Source organism: Ranitomeya imitator, chromosome 10, assembly GCF_032444005.1.
Source record: "Ranitomeya imitator isolate aRanImi1 chromosome 10, aRanImi1.pri, whole genome shotgun sequence".
Lineage (NCBI taxonomy): Eukaryota > Metazoa > Chordata > Amphibia > Anura > Dendrobatidae > Ranitomeya > Ranitomeya imitator.
Genome location: NC_091291.1, coordinates 74,816,399 through 74,839,801, shown reverse-complemented (window position 1 = coordinate 74,839,801; position 23,403 = coordinate 74,816,399). Strand labels below are relative to the sequence as shown.

Sequence of the window (23,403 nt, the reverse complement as noted above, 5' to 3'; positions counted from 1 at the left end):
TCAACCAACCGGTAGGGCATCATCTCTAACGAGATTAGTTGAGCAATGTAGCCGTTCAAACCCTGTGTACGCGAATGAGAGGAGAGTACTTTCTTTTCCTATTTAGAGTCTCTTGTAGGGTGAGCTGGACTGGAGAGCTGCATATGGTGGAACTAGCGGGGGTGGTGGTGGACATGGCAGATTGAGAGAGGGTTGGTGATAGTATTCTTGATGTGGGCCTACCTACAGTGTTTCCAACCAAGAACCTTGTGATTCCCTGACTGCTTTGGCCTTGCAACAATACCTCCACATTTGCTACTGGTGGTGTCATAACCGGTGGGCTTCCAGTGAGGGAAGCAATGTTGCGTTGCTGACTAGCTTCAATATGAGCTGGTGCACCAATGGTCCAGAAGGTTTGGTAGTTAGTCCATGCTTCCAAGTGCCTGCTGGTTAAATGTCTACGCGTGCACGTTGTATTTAAATTTTGAACATTCTTCCCTCTGCTAAAGGTCTTGGAGCATTTCTTACATATAACTTTGGACTGATCATTTGGATCTTGGTTAAAAAATTGCCACACTGCACTCGTCCTACTATGGAATACCTTTTCAGGCTTTGCACGCTGTGCTACTGTCACCGGATGGCCATGCTGTCCTACACGTGTTGTGGTTTGTGACATACGTTTTTGGCCTGATACTGGTCTGCCAGATGACAGCTTTTGCGATGTAGATGGCTGCTGCAGATCATCCTCCTCCGCTTCTGAGCTACTGGCAGTGGCACCCTCTTTCCCCAATGGCTGCCAATCTGGGTCAACAACTGGATCGTTTATCACCTCCTCTTCAATGTCATGTGCACCGTCCTCTGTGTCACAGTGTAATGTGCTATAGCATTCGGGACTGGGCACCATAGTTTCATCAGGGTCAGATTCTGGCTCAGTACACTGCGAGGGCAATGTAGTGATCCGAGTCAATGGAACAGCATAATAATCAAGCTGTGGCTGTGCATCTGTGCACTCCATGTCTGATTTATCTTGTAATGGGCTTTTAACAATTTCCCTCTCTAACCCAGGCACGGTATGTGTAAAGAGCTCCATGGAGTAAACTGTTGTGTTGCCTGCCGCATCCTTCACTTTTGTTTTGGGTGAAGGACACAAGGAAGCAACTTTTTCCGGACCAGGAGCAGCCACTGACGGCTTGCTGCTTTTAGATTTTGAACCTTCTGAAAAGGAGACGAAAGAGCTAGAGGCTTTAAAAGCTGTTTTCCTACTCCCAGATAAGGGAGACTTCGAGGCCTTGTGTAGCCAGACGGTGATGCTGGCTCAACAACTCGAGCCTTTGGTGCTATCTTGCTTTTCCCACTACCACCAGATGCTGCACTACCACCACCACCATCAGTACCAGCTGGCAACGACCGCCCACGGCCTCTTCCACCAAACTTCCTCATTTTTGGGGAAATGTTACCAAAATAACAACCATTATATGATACTGTTTAACAAGGTAGAAGGTGTATATTAACTTTTGGAGAATTTATATCTCCCTTTTTTTGGCGGGAAGACTGCAGCAGAAAACAGGCCCAGTGTATTACACTACATAATGTCAGTGGCACAACGTGGCTGCCAGATATACGACCAACAGAACTGACATATAGAAACTTGTGGGCAATTTAACTCTCCTTTTTTGGGGGGGAGAATTCAGCAAAAAACAGGCCCAGTGTATTACACTACACAATGTAAGTGGCACAACGTGGCTGGCAGATATACGACCAGCAGAACTGACGTATAGAAACTTGTGGGCAATTTAACTCTCCCTTTTTTGGGGGGAGAATGCAGAAAAACAGGCCCAGTGTATTACACTACACAATGTCAGTGGCAGAACGTGGCTGCCAGATATACGACCAGCAGAACTGACGTATAGAAACTTGTGGGCAATTTAACTCTCCCTTTTTTGGGGGGAGAATGCAGAAAAACAGGCCCAGTGTATTACACTACACAATGTCAGTGGCAGAACGTGGCTGGCAGATATATCAAAAAATACAAGGGCTGTAGTACTATTTCAATCTCCCTACAATGATCAAAGGACACGTATGGCAGCAATAAAAAGGACTGCTGCACACAAAAGAGTGTGGACAAAGAAACAAGAGAACTGTGCAGAAAGGAGCAACAGGATTTTTGCTTTTAAAAAAGCAGTTGGTTTGCACAGCAGCGTACAAACAGCAATGCAGCTATCAGGGAGCCTTAGAATCCAGCCTAATAAGCTGCAGCGCTGATGCACCAAAAAAAAAACTCCACTGTCCCTGCAAAGAAAAGGTGGTGTTGGACAGTGGAAATCGCTACAGCACAAGCAGTTTCGGGGTTAATCTTCCCTCCATAACTATATCCCTTCTTCTGATGAAGCTGCAACAACCTCTCCCTATGGTACGATCGGCAGAAGTAAGATGGCAGTCGGCATGCACGCCCCTTTATAGCCCCTGTGATGCCGCAGAAAGCAAGCCAATCACTGTCATTTACTTCTCTTAGATGGTGGGGACCGAGATCTATGTCATCACGCTGCCCACACTCTGGGTGCTCCTTCATTGGCTGAGAAATGGCGCTTAAAGCGTCATAGGAAATGCGACTTTGGCGCGAACATCGCTGAACTCGTGGCCGATCCCACAGTGGGATCAAATTGGGTTTCACAAAACCCGACTTTGATAAAAGTCGGCGATTTTGGAAATTGTCCGATCCGTTTCGCTCAACCCTAGATGAAAACTAAATCTCTTAGCACTAAAAAATACTCAGAGATCACCCGAGCGTGCTTGGAAAATCTCGAGTAACGAGTATACTCGCTTATCACTATTAGGAAGCTATAAGGGTTAAACGTTGACCAGCGATTTCTCATTTTTACAACTAAATCTACAAAACCATTTTTTTTTAAGAACCATCTCTCATTTAAAGTCACTTTGAGGTGTGTACATGAGGGCAAATACCCAAAAGTGACACCATTCTAAAAACTGCACCCCCTCAAAGTGCTCAAAACCACATTCAAGAAGTTTATTAACCCTTTACGTTCTTCACAGAGACTGAAGCAATGTGAAAGGAAAAAAATCACATTTAACTTTTTTTACAAACATTTTACTTCAAAACCATTTTTTTTTTTTTACAAGTGTAAAAAGAGAAAATGAACCACAAAATTTGTTGTGAAATTTGTCCTGAGTTTGCCATTACCCCATATGTGAGGGTAAACAACTGTTTGGGCGCACGGCAGAGCTCGGAAGGGAGGAGCGCCATTTGACATTTTCAATGCAGAATTGGCTGCAATTGAGATCAGACACCATGTCGCGTTTGGAGAGCCCCTGATGTGTGGTGAGCACTTTGAACCACCAAGTACTTCACAGAAGTTTTTAACGTAGAGCCCTGAAAATAAATCATATTTTTTCCACAAAAATGCTTTTTCGCCCCCAATTTTTTATTTTCCCAAGGGTAACAGGAGAAATTAGACCCCCAAAGTTTTTGTGCAATTTGTCATGAGTACGCCGATACCCCATACGTGGGGGTAAACCACTATTTGGGCGCATGGCAGAGCTCAGAAGGGAAGGAGCACAGTTTGACTTTTTCAATGCAGAATTGGCTGGAATTGAGATCGGACGCCATGTCGCATTTGGAGAGCCCCTGATGTGCCTAAACAGTGGAAACCCCCCACAAGTGACACCATTTTGGAAACTAGACCACTCAAGGAACTTATCTAGATGTATAGTGAGCACTTTGAACCCCCAAGTGCTTCACAGAAGTTTATATTGCAGAGCCGTGAAAATAAAAAATATTTTTTTTTCCACAAAAATGATTTTTTAGCCCCAATTTTTTTATTTTCCCAAGGGTAGCAGGAGAAATTGGATGACAAAAGTTGTTGTCCAGTTTGTCCTGAGTACGCAGATACCCCATATGTGGGGGTAAACCACTGTTTGGGCTCACGGCAGAGCTTAGAAGAGAGGGAGCACCATTTGACTTTTTGAATGCAAAATTGGCTGGAATCAATGGTGGCGCCATGTCAGGTGTGGAGACCCCTTGATGTACCTAAACAGTGGAAACCCCCCAATTCTAACTCCAATACTAACCCCAACACACCCCTTACCCTAATCCCAACCCTAACCATAACCCTAATCACAATCCCAACGCTAATCCCAACCCTAACCCTAATCCAAATCCTAACCCTAATCCCGACCCTAACCATAACCCTAACCACAACCCTAACTCCAACAAACCCTTAACCCTAATCCCAACTCTAACAACAAACCTAACTCTAATCCCAACCAAAACCATAGTCTTAACCCTAACCCTAACCCAACCCTAATCTCAACCCTAGCACTAATCCCAACCCTAATCCTAACCATAATCCCAACCCTAACTTTAGCCTCAACCCTAACCTTTATGGGAAAATGGAAATAAATACATTTTCTTTATTGTATTATTTTTCCCGAACTAGAGGGGTGATAAAGGGTTTTTTTTTTAACTTTTTTTTAAATTTTGATCACTGTGATAGTGTCTATCACAGTGACCATAATGAACCAATAGGAAAAATCTCCCTATTGTTGCCGGGTGCCGGCTGGCAGATCTCGGCGGGTGCACTGTGCATGCACCTGCCATTTTCTCCCAGAAGAAGAAGCCAACGTCCCGGGGGATTTCAGGGGGCCATGCAGGGACACCGGAGGTACCGGGGGGATCAGGGACCCTATTTCTCTCTCCCCTGATGTGCGATCACATCAGAGGAGAGAGAAATTAAATTACAAATCAGGCTTTTTTTTGTTTTTTGCAGTCACCATTATATGATTAATAACGGCAATCTCAACCCCGGAATCGGTTAAAACTGACCCTAATCATGTTTTCTGGGGTCTCGGCTACCCCCGGCACCAGAGACCCCAGAGAAAATCCAACTGTGTGGGTGCTATACACCTTTTCCACAGTGCCGTTAACGACGCTGTGGTTTAAGTACCCTTAACTACCGCCGTGAAATGGCGTATCGGAGGTTGTTAAGGGGTTAATTGGGTTTGGTGAATCAAACCTTGACGGGTTCGTTCATCTCTAGTGGGTAGTTGAGGCTTGTAACATATTGATTATGCTCCTATAACATAGCAGCAGTCAACTAAAGAATCACAGGCTACAAGTCTCATTTTTGGAGAACTCTATGAAATGTTGTTTTGGTTATCATCACTATGATAAATATTATTATTGTTATTTTCACAGGTGTCAGTCTGATTAATGAAACATGCAAAATTGGAGAAAAGTTGGAGTATCCCAGTGGATATGTTATGAAGGATATGTGGTACCCAAAGGGATGCAATACGCTGAAATATAAAACCTTGGATAATCTGAATAAATGCTTCATGAAAAAGTTCATTTACATTTTTGGAGACTCAACATTAAAAATGTGGTTACTGTATTTTCAGAAGTATGTCAAGAGTAAGTGTTGAATTTAATCAAAATATCATTCTTTGTCAGTGTTTGTCATGTATCACCTATGGGATTGGTCCTCTCCCTAAACAGATTTTTATATGCAAGTAATTAAAATTTTTAGTATCTTGGCAAGGTTTCCAGATTAAAAATACAGGTATATACCGTATATACTCGAGTATAAGCCGACCCCCCTAATTTTTCCACAAAAAACTGGGAAAACCTATTGACTCGAGTATAAGCCTAGGGTGGAAATGCAGCAGCTACCGGTGAATTTCAAAAATAAAAATAGATCATTATTTCCCCATAGCTGTGCCATATAGTGCTCTGCAGCGTTCATATCTCCCCATAGCTGTGCCCCATACAGTGCTCTGCAGCGTTCATATCTCCCCATAGCTGTGCCCCATACAGTGCTCTGCAGCGTTCATATCTCCCCATAGCTGTGCCCCATACAGTGCTCTGCAGCGTTCATATCTCCCCATAGCTGTGCCCCATACAGTGCTCTGCAGCGTTCATATCTCTCCATAGCTGTGCTCCATACAGTGCTATGCAGCGTTCATATCTCCCCATAGCTGTGCCCCATATAGTGCTCTGCAGCGTTCATATCTCCCCATAGCTGTGCCCCATATAGTGCTCTGCAGCGTTCATATCTCCCCATAGCTGTGCCCCATATAGTGCTCTGCAGCGTTCATATCTCCCCATAGCTGTGCCCCATACAGTGCTCTGCAGCGTTCATATCTCCCCATAGCTGTGCTCCATACAGTGCTCTGCAGCGTTCCTATCTCCCCATAGCTGTGCCCCATACAGTGCTCTGCAGCGTTCATATCTCCCCATAGCTGTGCCCCATACAGTGCTCTGCAGCGTTCATATCTCCCCATAGCTGTGCCCCATACAGTGCTCTGCAGCGTTCATATCTCCCCATAGCTGTGCCCCATATAGTGCTCTGCAGCGTTCAAATATCCGCATAGCTGTGCCCCATACAGTGCTCTGCAGCGTTCATATCTCCCCATAGCTGTGCCCCATACAGTGCTCTGCAGCGTTCATATCTCCCCATAGCTGTGCACCATATAGTGCTCTGCAGCGTTCATATCTCCCCATAGCTGTGCCCCATACAGTGCTCTGCAGCGTTCATATCTCCCCATAGTTGTGCCCCATATAGTGCTCTGCAGCGTTCATATCTCCCCATAGCTGTGCCCCATACAGTGCTCTGAAGCGTTCATATCTCCCCATAGCTGTGCCCCATACAGTGCTCTGCAGCGTTCATATCTCCCCATAGCTGTGCCCCATACAGTGCTCTGCAGCGTTCATATCTCCCCATAGCTGTGCCCCATACAGTGCTCTGCAGCGTTCATATCTCCCCATAGCTGTGCCCCATACAGTGCTCTGCAGCGTTCATATCTCCCCATAGCTGTGCCCCATACAGTGCTCTGCAGCGTTCCTATCTCCCCATAGCTGTGCCCCATACAGTGCTCTGCAGCGTTCATATCTCCCCATAGCTGTGCCCCATACAGTGCTCTGCAGCGTTCATATCTCCCCATAGCTGTGCCCCATACAGTGCTCTGCAGCGTTCATATCTCCCCATAGCTGTGCCCCATACAGTGCTCTGCAGCGTTCATATCTCCCCATAGCTGTGCCCCATATAGTGCTCTGCAGCGTTCATATCTCCCCATAGCTGTGCCCCATACAGTGTTCTGCAGCGTTCATATCTCCCCATAGCTGTGCCCCATATAGTGCTCTGCAGCGTTCAAATATCCGCATAGCTGTGCCCCATATAGTGCTCTGCAGCGTTCATATCTCCCCATAGCTGTGCCCCATACAGTGCTCTGCACCGTTCATATCTCCGCATAGCTGTGCCCCATATAGTGCTCTGCAGCGTTCATATCTCCCCATAGCTGTGCCCCATACAGTGCTCTGCACCGTTCATATCTCCCCATAGCTGTGCCCCATATAGTGCTCTGCAGCGTTCATATCTCCCCATAGCTGTGCCCCATACAGTGCTCTGCAGCGTTCATATCTCCCCATAGCTGTGCCCCATACAGTGCTCTGCAGTGTTCATATCTCCCCATAGCTGTGCCCCATACAGTGCTCTGCAGCGTTCATATCTCCCCATAGCTGTGCCCCATATAGTGCTCTGCAGCGTTCATATCTCCCCATAGCTGTGCCCCATACAGTGCTCTGCAGCGTTCATATCTCCCCATAGCTGTGCCCCATACAGTGCTCTGCAGCGTTCATATCTCCCCATAGCTGTGCCCCATACAGTGCTCTGCAGCGTTCATATCTCCCCATAGCTGTGCCCCATATAGTGCTCTGCAGCGTTCAAATATCCGCATAGCTGTGCCCCATACAGTGCTCTGCAGCGTTCATATCTCCCCATAGCTGTGCCCCATACAGTGCTCTGCAGCGTTCATATCTCCCCATAGCTGTGCACCATATAGTGCTCTGCAGCGTTCATATCTCCCCATAGCTGTGCCCCATACAGTGCTCTGCAGCGTTCATATCTCCCCATAGTTGTGCCCCATATAGTGCTCTGCAGCGTTCATATCTCCCCATAGCTGTGCCCCATACAGTGCTCTGAAGCGTTCATATCTCCCCATAGCTGTGCCCCATACAGTGCTCTGCAGCGTTCATATCTCCCCATAGCTGTGCCCCATACAGTGCTCTGCAGCGTTCATATCTCCCCATAGCTGTGCCCCATACAGTGCTCTGCAGTGTTCATATCTCCCCATAGCTGTGCCCCATACAGTGCTCTGAAGCGTTCATATCTCCCCATAGCTGTGCCCCATACAGTGCTCTGCAGCGTTCATATCTCCCCATAGCTGTGCCCCATACAGTGCTCTGCAGCGTTCATATCTCCCCATAGCTGTGCCCCATATAGTGCTCTGCAGCGTTCAAATATCCCCATAGCTGTGCCCCATATAGTGCTCTGCACCGTTCATATCTCCGCATAGCTGTGCCCCATACAGTGCTCTGCAGCGTTCATATCTCCCCATAGCTGTGCCCCATATAGTGCTCTGCAGCGTTCATATCTCCCCATAGCTGTGCCCCATACAGTGCTCTGCAGCGTTCATATCTCCCCATAGCTGTGCCCCATATAGTGCTCTGCAGCGTTCATATATCCCCATAGCTGTGCCCCATACAATGCTCTGCAGCGTTCATATCTCCCCATAGTTGTGCCCCATATAGTGCTCTGCAGCGTTCATATCTCCCCATAGATGCTCCACATAAATCTGTGCCATGGCCGCTGCTGCTGCAATAAAAAAAAAAAAAGCCATACTCACCTCTCTTGGTTGCAGCTCCCAGCGTCCGGTCCCGGCGTCTCGTCCCGGCGTCTCTGCACTGACTGATCAGGCAGAGGGCGCCGCGCACACTATATGCGTCATCGCGCCCTCTGACCTGCACAGTCACTGCAGATAGACGCCGGGAAGATGGAGGCGCCGGGAAGATGGAGCGACGCCCGGCGGCTAGAACGCGGACAGGTGAATATGACATACTTACCTAGTCCCAGCGATCCTGGCGCTCCCCGCCTGTCACAGCTGTCTTCGGTGCCGCAGCCTCTTTCTCTATCAGCGGTCACCGTTACCGCTGATTAGAGAAATGAATAGGCGGCTCCGCCCCTATGGGAGGTGGAGCCGCCTATTCATTTCTCTAATGAGCGGTCCCACGTCACCGCTGAAGAGGGGAAGAAGCTGCAGCACAGAAGACCGTGGGACGGCAGGGACAGCGCGAGGATCGCTGGGACTAGGTAAGTATGCCTCAGCGCCCTCACCCCCTCACCCGCCGACCCCACCACCGACCGTGACTCGAGTATAAGCCGAGAGGGGCACTTTTAGCCCAAAAATTTGGGCTGAAAATCTCGGCTTATACTCGAGTATATACGGTAGTTTAAAGAAAAAATACTGTTCTTAGCAAGATTTGCATTTCAACATAATTTAGTACATCAGGTTTCATTACTAACTCATTATTTGATTTACCCTAGGCTCTGTTCACATGTTCCATTATATTTATTTTTAATACTGGGTTACAAGGAAGGAAAATCAAATGCAAAATAGCAACCAAAGTTTCCCATATTTATATGGATCCATCTTAAAAAAAAGTACACTTTAGTTTCTATTTTGCATCTATTTTGGATTAGTTTATAGTGAATCTGTTTTAACCCTCCGTCAGGAACAATATTCACACTAACTCATAATGGAACAATGTGCCTGTCAAGCGCAGGCTAGAAAAATGCCTAGAATATCTAATTTTCTCAATTTCAGTGATCTAAAAGTGATCATAGACCTTCATAGGGATGTAATAAAAGAGACTACACATTATCAGGTGCAAAACAAACCTATTTACTCAACATAAAAGTAATAACTTTGATATACACAAATTTCAAAACTCCCACCAAATAGCCATTCATTTATAAGAAAATCTACCTTATTTATATGAAATATCCACAAACCTTTCTCTATCCATTCATAAAACAAGCTAAATAAACAATAATAATGACTAAAAACATTACATACCAACCTTATAAAGTGTGATGTGTTCGGGACCAATGAGCCTGAGAAGCCAGCACAGCTATATCTTCCTTCCCGAAGCTCTGCAGACCAACTGTGGTATCAGGGTTCACACAGCAGCTAGAGCCAGGAGACTATCTAGAGGGAGGGGGTTTCCTGAAAATCTGGTGAGAAGGGAGAAATGAAAGTAGAAGAGCTGCGCCTGTCAGATCCATTGTTCCTGACGGAGGAAAAGAGGTGTCTTGTAAAACTCTTAAAGAACACTTCTAATTAGTGATGCGCGAACGTGCTCACCACTACTCGGTACTCACCCGAGTATCACTAAGCTCGGTGTTGGGGCCGGACTGGCTATCGGGCAGTTCTGACAAATGCCAGAAGGGCCAGTGGCAGTCGTGGGCCACTCGCCAGCGCCGACTCACCCTCTCGCCAGTGCCCCGCATTCAACTATACCAGTGTCTATGACGCCGGTACAGTTGAATGCAATGATGGAGGAAAGAGCGTCTGCTGACGCTCCCTCTCCCATCATTCCCCGCTCTGCCTGGCGCTGACACTGTGGGTGCGCGATGACATCATATCATCGCGCACCTGCTGTGTGACCGGGCAGACAGCAGCTGCTGAGACCGGAGCCAGGAGCAGCGCTGGGCACGAGGAAAGGTGATTGTTTTTTTTTTTTTTTTTTAAATATATCACTGAGTGATAACTGGATTGTGGGCCATTGGGGGGGCTGCATTACATTCTATGGGGGCTAGCTGTATTACATTCTATGGGGGCTGTGCTGTATTACATTCTATGGGGGCTGGCTGCATTACATTTTATGGGTGGCTGGCTGCATTACATTCTATGGGGGTCTGGCTGCATTACATTCTATGGGGGCTGGCTGCATTTACATTCTATGGGGGAGGGCTGTATTACATTCCATGGGGTGCTCTATTATATTCTATGGAGGGGCTACACTATATTCTATCGGGGGCTGCATTATACTCTATGAGGGGGCTACCATATATTATATATGCAGGGGCTGCATTATACTATATGAGGGGGCTGCATTATATTCTCTGGAGGTGACATTATACTCAGGGGGCTACAATATATTCTGTGGGGTGGCTGCATTATACTATGGGGTGGCATCATCTATATATATAATTGTCTAAGGGTTTTTCCGTCTGTCTGTCTTTCTGTCTGTCTGTCTGTCTTTCTGTCTGTCTGTCTGTCCTGGAAATCCCGCGTCGGCGGCCTCGACCAATCAGAGACCGGCACAGCATCGACGTAGAAATCCCGCGTCTCTGATTGGTCAAGGCCGCCAGGCCTCGACCAATCAGCAACAGGCACAGCGACGATGATGTCATAAAGGACGTAGACATCCCGCGTCTCTGATTGGTCAAGGCCGCCAGGCCTCGACCAATCAGCAACGGGCACAGCGACGATGATGTCATAAAGGACGTAGACATCCCGCGTCTCTGATTGGTCAAGGCCGCCAGGCCTCGACCAATCAGCAACGGGCACAGCGACGATGATGTCATAAAGGACGTAGACATCTCACGTTTCTGACTCAGCGACGGGCACAGTATCGACGTAGATGTCATAATGGTTGCCATGGCGACGATGATGTCATAAAGGTTGCCTTGACCAATCAGCGACGGGCACAGTCTGCCGCGAATTCTGGAATCATCATTGTCCATATACTACGGGGACATGCATATTCTAGAATACCCGATGCTTTATAATCGGGCCACAGTCTAGTTATACTATATGTGGGCTGCATTATACTGTATCGAGGACTATGGGGAATACATTATACTATTGAAGAACTAAGGGGTGCATTATACTATGGGCAGTGAATTGTACTACATGGATGACAATGGCAGGGCATTAAACTATATGGAGCACTATGAGGAATGTATTATACTATTTGTAGGACTGAGGAATGTATTATACTATTTGGAGGACTGTGAGGAGTGTATTATACTATATGGAGGACTGTGGAGTGTATTATACTATATGGAGGACTGAGGTGCACATTATAATATATGGAGGACTATGGGGTGTATTATACTGCTGCCTATTCATCGAGTAATTGGATTGTTTATGTGGGAACAGAAATCCTTTTTCTCAGCAGCATATCGCCAGTGTAAACTGTAGTTGTGCTGCTGATAACATGATACTGTATGGGGACAGATTGATCTTATTGTGATTGTTCTGTTCCCTTCATCCTTTCTCAGTTGGTGTAAAGAGGCCGGGAAACAAGCGAACGACTTCAGTATTGTCATCACACTCATTTAGTGGCCTGAGATCAGCGCATGTAAATACAGCAGAAATGCTTCGCAGGGAGATAAGGCAAGGATGATGACAGTTGTAGTTAGCACCCGGCGCCTAGGAATAGTACTAACTCTACTGCTTTTCCCAGCCGCCAGAGCATTTAATTCTGGTATGTGCAATGATTTTTAGGGTTTATGTCAGCTGCATAATTTCAGCTGCTATCAATCCCTGGTGTAAGTAATGGAGAGTAGGGTTGAGCGAAACGGATCGGACAATTTCATAAATCGCCGACTTTTGGCAAAGTCGGGTTTTGTGAAACCCGACCCGATCCCACTGTGGGATCGGCCATGAGGTCAGCGATCTGCGCGCCAAAGTCGCGTTTCGTATGATGCTTTAAGGGCCATTTCTCAGCCAATGAAGGTGCACGCAGAGTGTGGGCAGCGTGATGACATAGGTCTCAGTCCCCACCATCTTAGAGAAGGGCATGACATTGATTGGCTTGCTTTCTGCGGTGTCACAGGGGCTATAAAGGGGAGTGCACGCCGACCGCCATCTTACTTCTGCCGATCTGAGCATAGGGAGAGGTTGCTGCAGCTTCATCAGAAGCAGAGATATAGTTAGGGAGGGAAGATTAACCCCCAAACCGCTTGTGCTGTAGCGATTTCCACTGTCCAACACCACCTTTTCTTTGCAGGGACAGTGGATTTTTTTTTTGGTGCATCAGCTCTGTAGCTTCTTAGGCTGCATTCTAAGGCACCCTGATAGCTGCATTGCTGTTTGTACGCCGCTGTGCAAACCAACTGCTTTTTTCAAAGCAAAAGTCCAGAAAGGCCATACTGGGGGCCCACGGCACGTAAAGGGAGGCCGCCATGACGGGGTTACGTGGGACCTGGGGAGCTGGAGCAGTTAGAAGGGATACGGTGGTAAGGGGTTAACTGGGAACTTGAGGGGTGGCTTTAGGGGCATTTTTTGAAAATAAGGGGTGGAACTAGGGGACTGTGGGGAGGGGGCACATAAAAAGGGGCACGCTCCTCACGCAGGCATCCATTTTAGGTGCCTGCGTGACAAGTGAGGAATCTCTGTCACACTTACCAGAATGGACGTTGAAGCGATCCTCCAGCGTCTCCGGACGGCAGCCAGCTCCCAGGGGACAGATTGGCTGAATGCATCCATTAACAGCCTTCTCCAGGGGACATCGGGAGCACCATCGCAGGCACCGCAGGACGGGCGCCGGCCGCGGAGGACTAGACCTCCGGCGCGCCTAAGCCCGGACATCATCCCCAGGGCCCGGCGCCGAAATAGGAGCCCCTCTGCGGACCCTCCGGTAAGCAGCGCTGTTCCCTCCACCTCACAGCGCGGCGCCGGGAGGAATCCTCCAGTGCGGCGGGGCCTACAACGGGGGGTGGATCCTTCCTCCCCTCCTTCAGTGTCCGGGCGACGTGGGGCGGCAGGAGCAGGAGCCGGTACGGCGGCCGCCAGCATGCCCGCTGGCGCCGCTCAGCGTGGGAGGCAGCGACAGCCGAGGAGACGGGGGTCAGGTGCGGTGGCCCCTCAGCGCCGAGGATTATGCGGGCGGCAGTCGGCTGGCCCTGGCATCAGCGTGCGGCCTTCTGCAGTGCACAGCTCTGGAGTCTTCAACGCAGCAGCGCCCTCTGCTGGTGGTGGCCTGGATATTGCAAGTTCTGCGCCCTCTGCTGGTGTTGGCCGGGATTTTCCTGCAGCTGCGCCCTCTGCTGGTGATGGCCGGGATTTTCCTGGATCTGCGCCCTCTGCTGGTGATGGCCGGAACTTTCCTGGATCTGCGTCCTCTGCTGGTGGTGGCGGAAATTTTCCGGATTCCGGCAGGCGACATTCCGTCGCTTCGGTACGCAGTGCCGGGGACGTATCCGTGGCAAGGAGCCGCACATCTTCCATCGGGCGGCAGGATGCTGGCTCGGCCTTTTCCCTTTCCGCAGCACCAGGGCAGTCGACGGCATCACCGAGTCGCCAGGACACGGATACGGCCGCCAGGAGTTCGGCGGGCAACATCGCGGATCAAGCCGGTCGGGATGCAGGACACCTTTGGCTGGGAGCTGGATCTTCGGCTGCTGGGCTCACAGCACCCAGGCAGCTAGGTGAGAACATTTTCCCTATCTTTAATTTGCCAGGCATAGTTTCCCCTGAAGCTAGGAATAGTGACATTACTTCGGGAGTTGCTAGCGGGGGTATGGGTTTAATCCTTAGAGGTTTAGGGGAGCTAGCGGGCTTGTGGGGGTCCGGTCTTAGCAGGGGGTCTTTGCCGTCAGCTGCTTGGTTGGGAAATACGGGGTCGTTTGAGGGGTCTAGACAGTTGTCTGAAGTTACGGGTACATCCAGCAGTGCGGGTCCTGCGGCAGACACGGGGAGCTCATCAAGGGAGAAGGACGGAACAGCACCAGGGCCTGGGTCAGGAATTGATGCACCAGGTGAGGGAGCTTTGCAGGATAAGGAAAAGGAGGATGTACCGCAACTAGACGATGCGGCTAGGGGGGAGGTCTATGTCTGCTTCGAGGGCCCGTTAGGGGCACATTTAAAACAAGAGGTTAGGGAAAAAATCTGGAAAGGGGAGTACATAGAAATATTTTCTCTTTTACCCCTAGAGAGATTTAATTTGGATAGACCTAGAAGGGAGGACTCTAAAAAAGAAGATGAGGAGAAACGGAGATATAGGCTGATTCCCAGATCATTTTCAAATTGGCTGCAAGCTTTCGCTATTATGGCTAGCGTAATCGGGGAGAAGGCCCCGGAAAATTGTTCGGCATTATTTTGTTACTTAGATGCCATAGGGGAGGCTTACAGGACCTATGGGGGACAGGGTTGGTTACGCTATGACGAACAGTTTCGTCAGCGTAAGGCTTTTAGGCCAAGTATCAGGTGGGATCACAAGGACATAGCGTTGTGGATGAGAGTTATGGTCCCGTCCCGTTTAGGTCAGACTAGCCAGCCTTTTCACGGGGGCAGAAGGGACTGTGTTTCGCCTTCAATGATGGCATATGCAGATTCAGGAGCAAGTGTAAATATAGGCACGAGTGTTCAACCTGCGGGGGGGGTGCATAGCGCTTCAAAATGTTTTCAAAATGTTTCAGGGGTAACAGGCAAAAAGTTGGAGATTCAGCTGACAAAAGGGGTGACTCCGGTGCAGTGGGTCGTGATGGAGGCCTTTCTAAGTAGATACCCTGATAGGTCAGCTGCAGTTTTATTGCGCGACGGTTTTAAGGAGGGTTTCAAATTCCCTTATGTTGAGCAGGATGTTAGTTTAAAAAGAAAAAATTTGTAATCGGCGTTACAATTCCCGGAGGTCGTGTCGGAGAAGTTGAATAAGGAAGTTGCTCTGGGAAGAATGGCAGGCCCGTTTGTCGCCCCTCCGATTGCAAATCTGAGGGTGTCACCTCTTGGGGTGGTCCCTAAGAAAGAACCTAATAAATTTAGGTTAATCCATCACCTGTCATTTCCGAAGGGATCTTCGGTTAATGATGGTATTGATCCCGAGTTGAGTTCGGTGTCGTACTTATCATTCGATTCAGCGATGGAGTGGGTTAGAGCATGTGGAAAGGGGGCTAAGCTGGCTAAGACCGACATCGAAGTGGCCTTTCGTTTGTTGCCAGTTCATCCTGACAGTTTGCATTTATTGGGTTGTTTTTGGGATGGCGGCTTCTTTGTTGATCGTTGTCTTCCCATGGGTTGCTCGATTTCATGTGCTTACTTTGAGGCCTTCAGCACGTTCCTAGAATGGGTGGTGAAAGATGTGTCTGGGATACGCTCATGTTCGCACTATCTGGATGACTTTCTGTTTATAGGGCCAGCGGAATCAGCAGATTGTTCGATTTTGTTGCATACAATGGAGAGTGTGACAAAAAACTTCGGGGTGCCTTTGGCGGAGGACAAAACAGTTGGTCCGGTGACAGTGTTGAGCTTCCTAGGCATTGAAATCGACACGGTAGCAATGGAATGTAGGCTACCTGCAGACAAGGTTACCGCGTTGCACCAAGATGTGGTTAATACGATTGGTTTGAAGAAGATAAATTTGCGCAGTTTGCAATCGTTGTTAGGGAAACTGAACTTTGCATGTAGGATCATGCCGATGGGTCGAGCGTTCTGCCGCCGCCTATCCTTGGCAACAGTAGGGGTAAAGTCCCCTTTGCATTTCATCAGGATAAAGAAAGAGTTTCGGGGCGATTTGAAGATGTGGGCAGATTTTCTGGACGAGTACAATGGCAGATCTCTGTGGATTCAGCCGGTGGCAGATGCTACCTCCTTGGGCATTTTGGTGCATGTCGTTGAAATGAGTGGCTTTGGTCTTTTCTTTCATGGTAGCTGGTCAGCAGCGGCTTGGCCGGAAGAATGGAAGGAGGAGGGGTTAACAAACAACCGGCTACTGTTGCATTTGTTCCCCAGGGTAGTTGCGTTGGCCCTGTGGGGTGACAAATTGAGGAATTTGAAGATTTCTTTTCATTGTGAGCATGTTGGAACAGTGACGGCGGTAAACTCGTTGTCAGCGGCTACGCCTGCAGTAGTGAAGGTCTTGCAGCACTTGGTTTTCCTGGGTCTTAAGTTTAACTTATGGATTGTATCTGAAGTTAGCTTGTCAGCACCTGATCCAATAGTTGTTGCTCTTTCTCAATTTCAGTGGCAGCTTTTCCGGGATTTGGCACCACAGGCGGAGAGCGCGGGCCGGGATTGTCCAGTGGAGTTGTGGAACCTGCCGCGAGGGCCGTAACAGAGTTATTTACCAAATCGCTCGCGGATTCATCTTGGTCTCATTATAATCAGGCTTGGAGCTTGTGGGAATCCTGGATGTCAAGTATGGACCAGGATATGGAGGAGGAGTATGGTTTGTTGTTGTTCTTAGGTCATCATTGGGAGGCAGGTTGGTCTGTGACACGTTTGAATAAGTTTCTGGCGGGGCTAGCCTTCAACCTTAAATGGAGGGGGGGTAAGGATATAACGAAATCCTTCTTGGTTCGGCAAGTTGTTCGGGGTTGGAAGAAAGGCTGGAAGGCTTCGGACGGTCGCCGACCCATATCTTATGAGGTGCTCTCAGCCATTGAGCGGAAGTTGCAAGAGGTGTGTTTTTCCGAATGGGAAGTGGTTCTGTTCCGTGCAGCCTTTTCTTTGGCCTTCTTTGGGGCATTTCGGTTAGGTGAGTTGGTTAGCCCGTCCGTTAGTAAAAAAGGTATTTTGTTAAGAGAAAACGTGGATGTCGAAGGGAATAAGGTGGTAGTGTTTATTAAGGCTTCCAAAACGGACGTGTATGGGAAAGGGTGCAAAGTGGTGTTGTTCAATGTTGAAGGATCCCCGGTGTGCCCGGTGGCATCCGTGAAGAAGTACATGGCAAAGGGCGGAGTGTTAGACGAGCCATTCTTGGTGCACGAAAATGGGTCTTTCTTGTCCCGTTTTCAGTTTATTTCTGTTTTTAGGAAATGTTTGGCGGCAGCGGGCTTACCTGCAACACAATATAGTGGTCACTCCTTCAGGATCGGGGCAGCGACTGAGGCCGCTAGGTGGGGCCTTGGTGAGGATGTGGTTCGGAGAATTGGGAGGTGGGAATCTTCAAGATTCCAGTCGTATGTTCGCCCAAACCTATTGTGAGTTAGAAGCTGTGTTAAGTTAATTGTTTGTTGCCTTTCTTTCTGTGTTGCAGGGCCTGATCCGATGCTCGTCTGGATCATGGGGCATTCGTATGTTGTATGGGCTGCGTTGCGTGCTGCGGTTCGTCCGGACGGTCGTCAGTTGGGTCTTTCTCGAGAGACAGTGACTTTACGATGGATCGGTAAAAGGGGGATGGTGTGGAAGGAATGGTTACCTGAATTTCATCGTTTTGTTAGACTGGATAGAGTGCCGGAGATCGTGGTGATACATTTAGGGGGGAATGATTTGGCTAAACGGTCTTGTAGGGAGCTGATTAAGGATATCAAATTCGATATCCTGAGGTTCTGGGTCATGTTTCCAAAAGTGTTGTTGGTGTGGTCCGACATCATTCCCCGTAAAAGATGGAGAGGTGCTAGATCACACGAGGGGGTGAACAGGGCCCGGATTAAAATAAACAGGGCCATATCTCGGTTTATGGTGAGGAATGGCGCGTTGGCCGTGAGACATGTGGACTTGGAATCGGGTCAAGGAGCTTACTGGAGAGCTGATGGCGTGCACCTGAACGCGGTGGGTAATGATATGTGGTGTTTGGCTATCCGTAGTGGCATTGAATTAAGCTTGAAGGTGTGGAGGGACATGAATGGCTAAGGTGTCAGGCCATTCGTGTTCGTGGCGGGGGTGGAGGTCCTCGAAGTCGGTGGAAATGGTAAATCGTGGTTCAATGGGGTGGGGATCTTGAGAGGTCCTGGACACCCCATGAGAGAATTTAACAAGGCGCGGTACGGTTATTCCGCGTGAGGTGGATTTATGGACCCCTGGCATGGGGGTGGGTTCGGTGGACCAGGATTGGTTGTTATCTATCCCTGAGCTGGTGCTTTACGGCTGGGGGTAAGACTCATCCTGGGCTGAACATTGTGGAGTTTTTGGGATACTGAGTTTTTTATAACTTTGGGGCTTCGAGGACCGCCCCTCCTATTCTGGGTTGTCATAAAAGTTCTGTTATCTTTTATTTAATAAAATGGCTGCTGTGGCCAATTAAATCCAACATATGTCTCCGTCTGCTGTTTTGAGTACGTTAGAAGTTTATTCTTTAGATTGTTAAGAGATCTGTTTAAGGGGGTTGGGGTAATTTTTTCCAGGTCACGGAACTCACGTATACCCTATGTCAAGAAAGGCCGTACTGGGGGCCCACGGCACGTAAAGGGAGGCCGCCATGACGGGGTTACGTGGGACCTGGGGAGCTGGAGCAGTTAGAAGGGATACGGTGGTAAGGGGTTAACTGGGAACTTGAGGGGTGGCTTTAGGGGCATTTTTTGAAAATAAGGGGTGGAACTAGGGGACTGTGGGGAGGGGGCACATAAAAAGGGGCACGCTCCTCACGCAGGCATCCATTTTAGGTGCCTGCGTGACAAGTGAGGAATCTCCCGCCCACCCTCCCTTTTTTGGTTAGGGTAATGGGGGGGGTGAAGTCGGCATATGTGGGCTTTTGGAGTATTGTTTTAAGAGGCGTCTAAATGTATTTATTTTGTTATGTGAATGCTGTCAGGGTATTGTCACGGCAGTTGGCGGGGGTGGAGGTCCTCGAAGTCGGTGGAAATGGTAAATCGTGGTTCAATGGGGTGGGGATCTTGAGAGGTCCTGGACACCCCATGAGAGAATTTAACAAGGCGCGGTACGGTTATTCCGCGTGAGGTGGATTTATGGACCCCTGGCATGGGGGTGGGTTCGGTGGACCAGGATTGGTTGTTATCTATCCCTGAGCTGGTGCTTTACGGCTGGGGGTAAGACTCATCCTGGGCTGAACATTGTGGAGTTTTTGGGATACTGAGTTTTTTATAACTTTGGGGCTTCGAGGACCGCCCCTCCTATTCTGGGTTGTCATAAAAGTTCTGTTATCTTTTATTTAATAAAATGGCTGCTGTGGCCAATTAAATCCAACATATGTCTCCGTCTGCTGTTTTGAGTACGTTAGAAGTTTATTCTTTAGATTGTTAAGAGATCTGTTTAAGGGGGTTGGGGTAATTTTTTCCAGGTCACGGAACTCACATATACCCTATGTCATGTTGCTTCTTTCTGCACAGTTCTCTTGTTTCTTTGTCCACACTCTTTTGTGTGCAGCAGTCCTTTTTATTGCTGCCATACGTGTCCTTTGATCATTGTAGGGAGATTGAAATAGTACTACAGCCCTTGTATTTTTTGATATATCTGCCAGCCACGTTCTGCCTTGTCCATTGTGTGGTGTAATACACAGGGCCTGTTTTTTCCTGCAGTCTCTCCACCCCCCCAAAAAAAGGGAGCTTTAAATTGCCACTTAGTGGATCTACGTGAGTTCTGTTTTTCGTATATCTGCCAGCCACGTTCTGCCTTGTACATTGTGTTGTGTAATACACAGGGCCTGTTTTTTACTGCAGTCTCCCCCCAAAAAAATGGGAGCTTTAAATTGCCACTTAGTGGATCGACGTGAGTTCTGTTTGGCGTATATCTGCCAGCCACGTTCTGCCTTGTCCATTGTGTGGTGTAATACACAGGGCCTGTTTTTTCCTTCAGTCTCCCCCCCCCCCCCAAAAAAAAAGGGAGCTTTAAAATTGCCACTTAGTGGATCTACGTGAGTTTTGTTTGGTGTATATCTGCCACCCACATTCTGCCTTGTCCATTGTGTGGTGTAATACACAGGGCCTGTTTTTTCCTGCAGTCTATCTCCCCCCCCACAAAAAAAGGGAGCTTTAAATTGCCACTTAGTGGATCTACGTGAGTTCTGTTTGGCATATATCTGCCAGCCACGTTCTGCCTTGTCCATTGTGTGGTGTGATACACAGGGCCTGATTTTTCCTACAGTCTCCCCCCCCCCAAAAAAAAGGAGCTTTAAATTGCCACTTAGTGGATCTACGTGAGTTCTGTTTGGCATATATCTGCCAGCCACGTTCTGCCTTGTCCATTGTGTGGTGTAATACACAGGGCCTGTTTTTCCTGCAGTCTCCCCCCCCCCCCCCCAAAAAAAAGGGAGCTTTAAACTGGCACTTAGTGGATCTACGTGAGTTCTGTTCGGCGTATATCTGCCAGCCACGTTCTACCTTGTCCATTGTGTGGTGTAATACACAGGACCTGTTTTTTCCTGCAGTCTCCCTGCCTAAAAAAAAGGAGATATAAATTCTCCAAAAGTTAATATACACTATCTATCTTGTTTAACAGTAGCATATAACTGTTGTTTTTTTGGTAACATTTCCGCAAAAATGAGGAAGTCTGGTGGAAGAGGCCGTGGGCGGTCATTGCCAGCTGGTACTGATGGTGGTGGTGGTAGTGGAGCATCTGGTGGTACTGGGAAAAGCAAGATAGCACCAAAGGCTCGAAGTGTTGAGGCAGCGTCATTGTCTGCCTACACAAGGCCTCAAAGGCTCCCTTATCTGGGAGTTAGAAAACAGCTTTTAAAGCCGGAGCAGCAGGAACAAGTTTTGGCTTTCCTTGCTGACTCAGCCTCTAGCTCTTTCACCTCCTCTTCAGAAGCTTCGAAATCTAAAACCAGCGAGTCATCAGTAGCTGCTCCAGGTCCGGAAAAAGTTGCTTCCTTGTGTCCTCCACCCAAAACAAAAGTGAAGGATGTGGCAGGCAACACTACACTTTACTCCATGGAGCTCTTTACACATACCGTGCCTGGGTTAGAGAGGGAAATTGTTAAAAGCCCATTACAGGATGAATCGGACATGGAGTACACAGATGCACAGCCACAGCTTGATTATTATGCTGTTCCATTGACTCAGATCACTACATTGCCCTCGCAGTGTACTGAGCCAGAATCTGACCCTGATGAAACTATGGTGCCCAGTCCCGAACGCTATAGCACCTTGACGGTGACACAGAGGACGGTGCACATGACATTGAAGAGGAGGTGATAGATGACCCAATTGTTGACCCAGATTGGCAGCCATTGGGGGAAGAGGGTGCCGCTGCCTGTAGCTCAGAAGCGGAGGAGGATGATCTGCAGCAGCCATCTACATAGCAAAAGCTGTCATCTGGCAGGCCCGCATCAGGCCCAAACGTGTGTCAAAAACCCCACCAGGTGTAGGACAGCGTTGCAATCCGGTGACAGTAGCACGGCATGCAAAGCCTGAAAAGGTATTCCATAGTAGGACGAGTGCAGTGTGGAAATTTTTTAACCAAGTTCCGAATGATCAGTCCAAAGTTAAATGTAAGAAATGCTCCAAGACCTTTAGCAGAGGGAAGAATGTTCAAAATTTAAATACAACGTGCATGTGTAGACATCTAACCAGCAGGCACGTGGAAGCATGGACTAACTACCAAGTGTCCCATACCGTTGGTGCACCTGCTCATATTGAAGCTAGTCAGCAATGCAACATTGCTTCCCTCACTGGAAGCCCACCGGTTATGACACCACCAGTAGCAAATGTGGAGGTATTGTCGCAAGGCCAAAGCAGTCAGGGAATCACAAGGTTCTTGGTTGGAAACACTGTAGGTAGGCACACATCAAGAATACCATCACCAAGCCTCTCTCAATCTGCCATGTCCACCACCACCCCTGCTAGTTCCACCATATGCAGCTCTCCAGTCCAGCTCAGCCTAAAAGAGACTCTCGATAGGAAAAAAAAGTACTCTTCCTCTCATCCGCGTACACAGGGTTTGAACAGCTACATTACTCGACTAATCTTGTTAGAGATGATGCCCTACCGTTTGGTTGAAAGCGAAGCTTTCAAAGCCCTAATGACCTACGAAGTACCACGCTATGACCTACCCAGTCGACACTTCTTTGCGAGAAAAGCTATCCCAGCACTTCACCAACATGTCAAAGAACGCATTGTCCATGCACTCAGGCAATCGGTCAGTAGGAAGGCGCACCTCACAACAGATGCATGGACCAGTAGGCATGGCCAGGGATGTTAGGTGTCCATTACGGCACACTGGGTTAATGTGGTGGATGCAGGGTCCACAGGGGACAGCCATAGTGGCACAGTTCTGCCTAGCCCACGGTCTATGAAACAGTTGGCTGTAGGCGTTTGCCCCTCCTCCTCCTCCTCCAGAAGTGAAAGCTCATCCACAGAGTGCAGTCGCACGACCACTCCATCCGCAGCTGCCAGTGTTGCACCCGTGGAGTCCCATTATCGAACAGCTAGTGGGAAGCGTCAGCAGGCTGTGCTGCAAATGAAGTGTTTGGGTGACAACAGACACACCGCGGAAGTACTGGCCGAGTACTTGCAGCAAGAAACTCAGTCATGGCTGGGCAGTGTACATCTTGAGGCAGGCAAGGTAGTCAGTGATAACGGAAGGAATTTTTTGGCTGCAATAGCCCTTTCCGAAATGAAACAATACTTTGCCTGGCTCACACCTTGAGCCTGGTGGTGCAGTGCTTCCTCAAGAATTATCCTGATTTACCAGCCCTGCTCCTGAAGGTGCGCAGACTTTGCTCGCACATCCGCCGGTCGCCCGTACACTCCAGCCGTATGCTTAACCATCAGCGATCACTGAATCTTCCCCAGCACTGCCTAATAATCGACGCTGCAACAAGGTGGAACTCTACACTGCACATGCTTCAGAGACTGTGCGAACAGAGGCGTGCTGTCATGTATTTGTGGGAGGATACACGTACACGGGCAGGCAGTTGGATGGCAGACATGGAGTTGTCTGGTGTGC

The 23,403-nt window shown here is 48.6% G+C and overlaps 1 protein-coding gene across 7 annotated transcripts in view; it reads left to right on the top strand.

Annotated features, from left to right (window-relative positions):
• Window positions 1-23,403, top strand: part of LOC138651946 (NXPE family member 2-like) — a 442,657-nt gene that overhangs the window by 376,722 nt on the left and 42,532 nt on the right. For all 7 annotated transcript variants that reach the window (XM_069742585.1, XM_069742586.1, XM_069742589.1 and 4 more), the window contains one exon: window positions 5,192-5,407. In XM_069742585.1, the coding sequence (XP_069598686.1) occupies window positions 5,192-5,407 (216 nt within the window). The remainder of the gene's footprint in view (window positions 1-5,191; window positions 5,408-23,403) is intronic.